At 43.7% G+C, this 2513-nt stretch overlaps 1 protein-coding gene across 1 annotated transcript; it reads left to right on the top strand.

Moving 5' to 3' along the window:
* Positions 1–708: 708 nt before the first annotated feature.
* Positions 709–2268, top strand: LOC105696037. The gene has a single exon (XM_012418176.1). It carries the CDS (start codon positions 709–711, stop codon positions 2266–2268), a length of 1560 nt encoding a protein of 519 aa, XP_012273599.1.
* The last annotated feature ends 245 nt before the right edge of the window (positions 2269–2513 follow it).

Below are 2513 nucleotides of genomic sequence, written 5' to 3' on the forward strand. Positions count from 1 at the left end.
TTAAATTATCAGTGTCTAATAGCACAATCGAATGCGAAACACAGGTAGTACACGCCGCCCGATGATGCGTCTAGCGCGAGCCACCGGTGGTACACGCCGCCTGATGGCACAATCAAGCGCGAGCCACCGGTGGTACGCGCCGCCCGATGGCGCAATCAAGCGCGAGCCACCGGTGGTACGCGCCGGCGTGAACGTGTTAAAGGATCGCTACAATAACGATCGGCTAATTATACTGAAACACGTAAACGAAATTCTTTGCGCCCCTCCATTGAAAAAACCTGACGGAACTCAATTAGGGCAATTACTCACTACATTGCAAAGACATGTAAGGGCTTTAAAAACCTTAAAACAGCCAACGGATACGTGGGATGCGCTCCTTATAGGGATAATTCTGTCCAAATTTGACAAAGACACTCGCGATCGCTGGGAAGACACACTTACGGACACCAAAATGCCGACTATCAAAGAAATGACGGACTTCCTTGATAAGCGTAGACAGACACTTGAGGCAACGTATGTAAAAGCGCGCCGTCTCGAAGTTCTAATGTTAGTCATCGCTCAAATCACCGTCACCAAACGTTTCATGCGTCAAATACAAAATCATCCTGTTTAGCGTGTAAGGAAATTCACCCGTTGCGCGAATGTCCCGCGTTTGAACAAAAGAACGTGAATGATAGATGAAATTTCGTTAAGCAAAAGGGGCTTTGCATGAATTGTCTAAAGGCGAACCATCAGGCACAAGAATGCCGATCTATTCATTGTCGTAAATGTCCGAAGAAGCATCATACTCTATTGCATTCGGACTCGCAACGTTCAGCATCCAGTATCTCGCCGCAGCCCTCGACAAGCGTAGCGCTCCATGCTCACACTTTAACTCAGGTAGTTTTGTCAACCGTGAAAATCTCAATTGAAGATCGACAAGGACAGCGACATATTTGTCGAGCACTGATTGACCCAGGCGCGCAATCGCATTTCATTACGGAGAAATTCGTCGAAAAACTACAGCTTGTTAAACGAAAAACTAGCATCCCCGTCACAGGTTTAAATCAAGTACCAACTAATATAAGACACGTGATTGATACAAGGATCAATTCAATCGACAACGAATACAACAGGAAATTGACATTTTTGATTATCCCTGAAATCACCCAGCAGCTTCCATGTCAGCCAATCGATGCTGCACGACTTGATTTACCGGAAAACCTGCCATTGGCCGATCCTGCCTTCCACATTCCTGCCAAGATCGACGCTTTATTAGGAATGGAAATCTTTTATGATCTCCTTCGTAATGGTCAAGTTAAGATTGGACGTCACGGAGCAATCTTACAGAATTCACAATTAGGATGGTTAATCGGAGGTCGAGCATTAGCAGAAAGTTACACGCAAGGCTCCCATTGTTATTTAAACACAACTTCACTGCACAAACAAATGGCACAATTTTGGGAGATTGAAGAGGGACCAGAGGCGACAAGGCACTCCCCAGAAGAGGCAGCATGCGTTAAACATTTCCATGAAAATATTGAGCGTGATCATACAGGTAGATTCGTTGTAAGGCTTCCTTTCAATCAAAATATTAATAATCTTGGGGAATCCCATCAGAACGCACGGCGTCGATCTTACGCGTTAGAGAAAGAGCTACAGCTGAATCCAGAAATGAAGGAACATTACATCAGTTTTATGCAGGAGTATATTACTTTACAACACTTGGAATTAATTTCGAAAACTGCTAGATCAAGGGAAGGTTATTATTTACCGCACCACCCAGTCATAAAGGAAGATAGCTCAACAACAAAGGTCAGAGTAGTCTTCGATAGATCCGCGAGAACAACGTCAGGTCTCTCCTTAAATGATATGTTGATGTCTGGACCGACAGTTCAAGATGACGTTTTCACCCTCCTAGTGCGATATCGCTCATTTCCGGTTGTTCTTTCCGCTGACGTCGAAAAAATGTTCCGTCAGATATGGATACATCCAGAGGATCGCACATATCAACGCATCTTGTGGCGAGAGAAACCAGAGGATGAACTGAAAACTTGTGTTCTAAAAACGGTCTCTTACAGATTAAAACCATCTCCCTATTACGCCGTAGGAGTATTGCGAACTTTAGCGAAACAATATGAATCCAAATTTCCTCGTGCGGCAGCAGCGACTTTGCGAGATTTTTATATGGACGATCTCCTTTCTGGTGCAGATACCCACGAGGAAGCAGCTTTACTCAGGCATGAACTAATCCAATTAGTGAAAGAAGGAGGATTTTATTTAAGGTAGTGGGCCTCAAACGCTCCTAAATTAATTCAAAACTTACGGAGAACAGGCGTCAACCAAAAATTATTGCAGGATGAAAATTCCACCTTGAAGACATTAGGAATTTCCTGGAATTCAACGGACGACACAATAATTTACACGATCACTCATCAAGAAGATTCGCGAAAACATACCACGAAAAGGAAGATTATTTCTCATACTGCAAGACTATTTGATCCTTTAGGACTACTAGGTCAAATAATTTTACG

The sequence above is a fragment of the Orussus abietinus genome, unplaced genomic scaffold (genome assembly GCF_000612105.2).
Source record: "Orussus abietinus isolate OABI.00-Male unplaced genomic scaffold, Oabi_2.0 scaffold1349, whole genome shotgun sequence".
In the NCBI taxonomy this organism is placed as follows: domain Eukaryota; kingdom Metazoa; phylum Arthropoda; class Insecta; order Hymenoptera; family Orussidae; genus Orussus; species Orussus abietinus.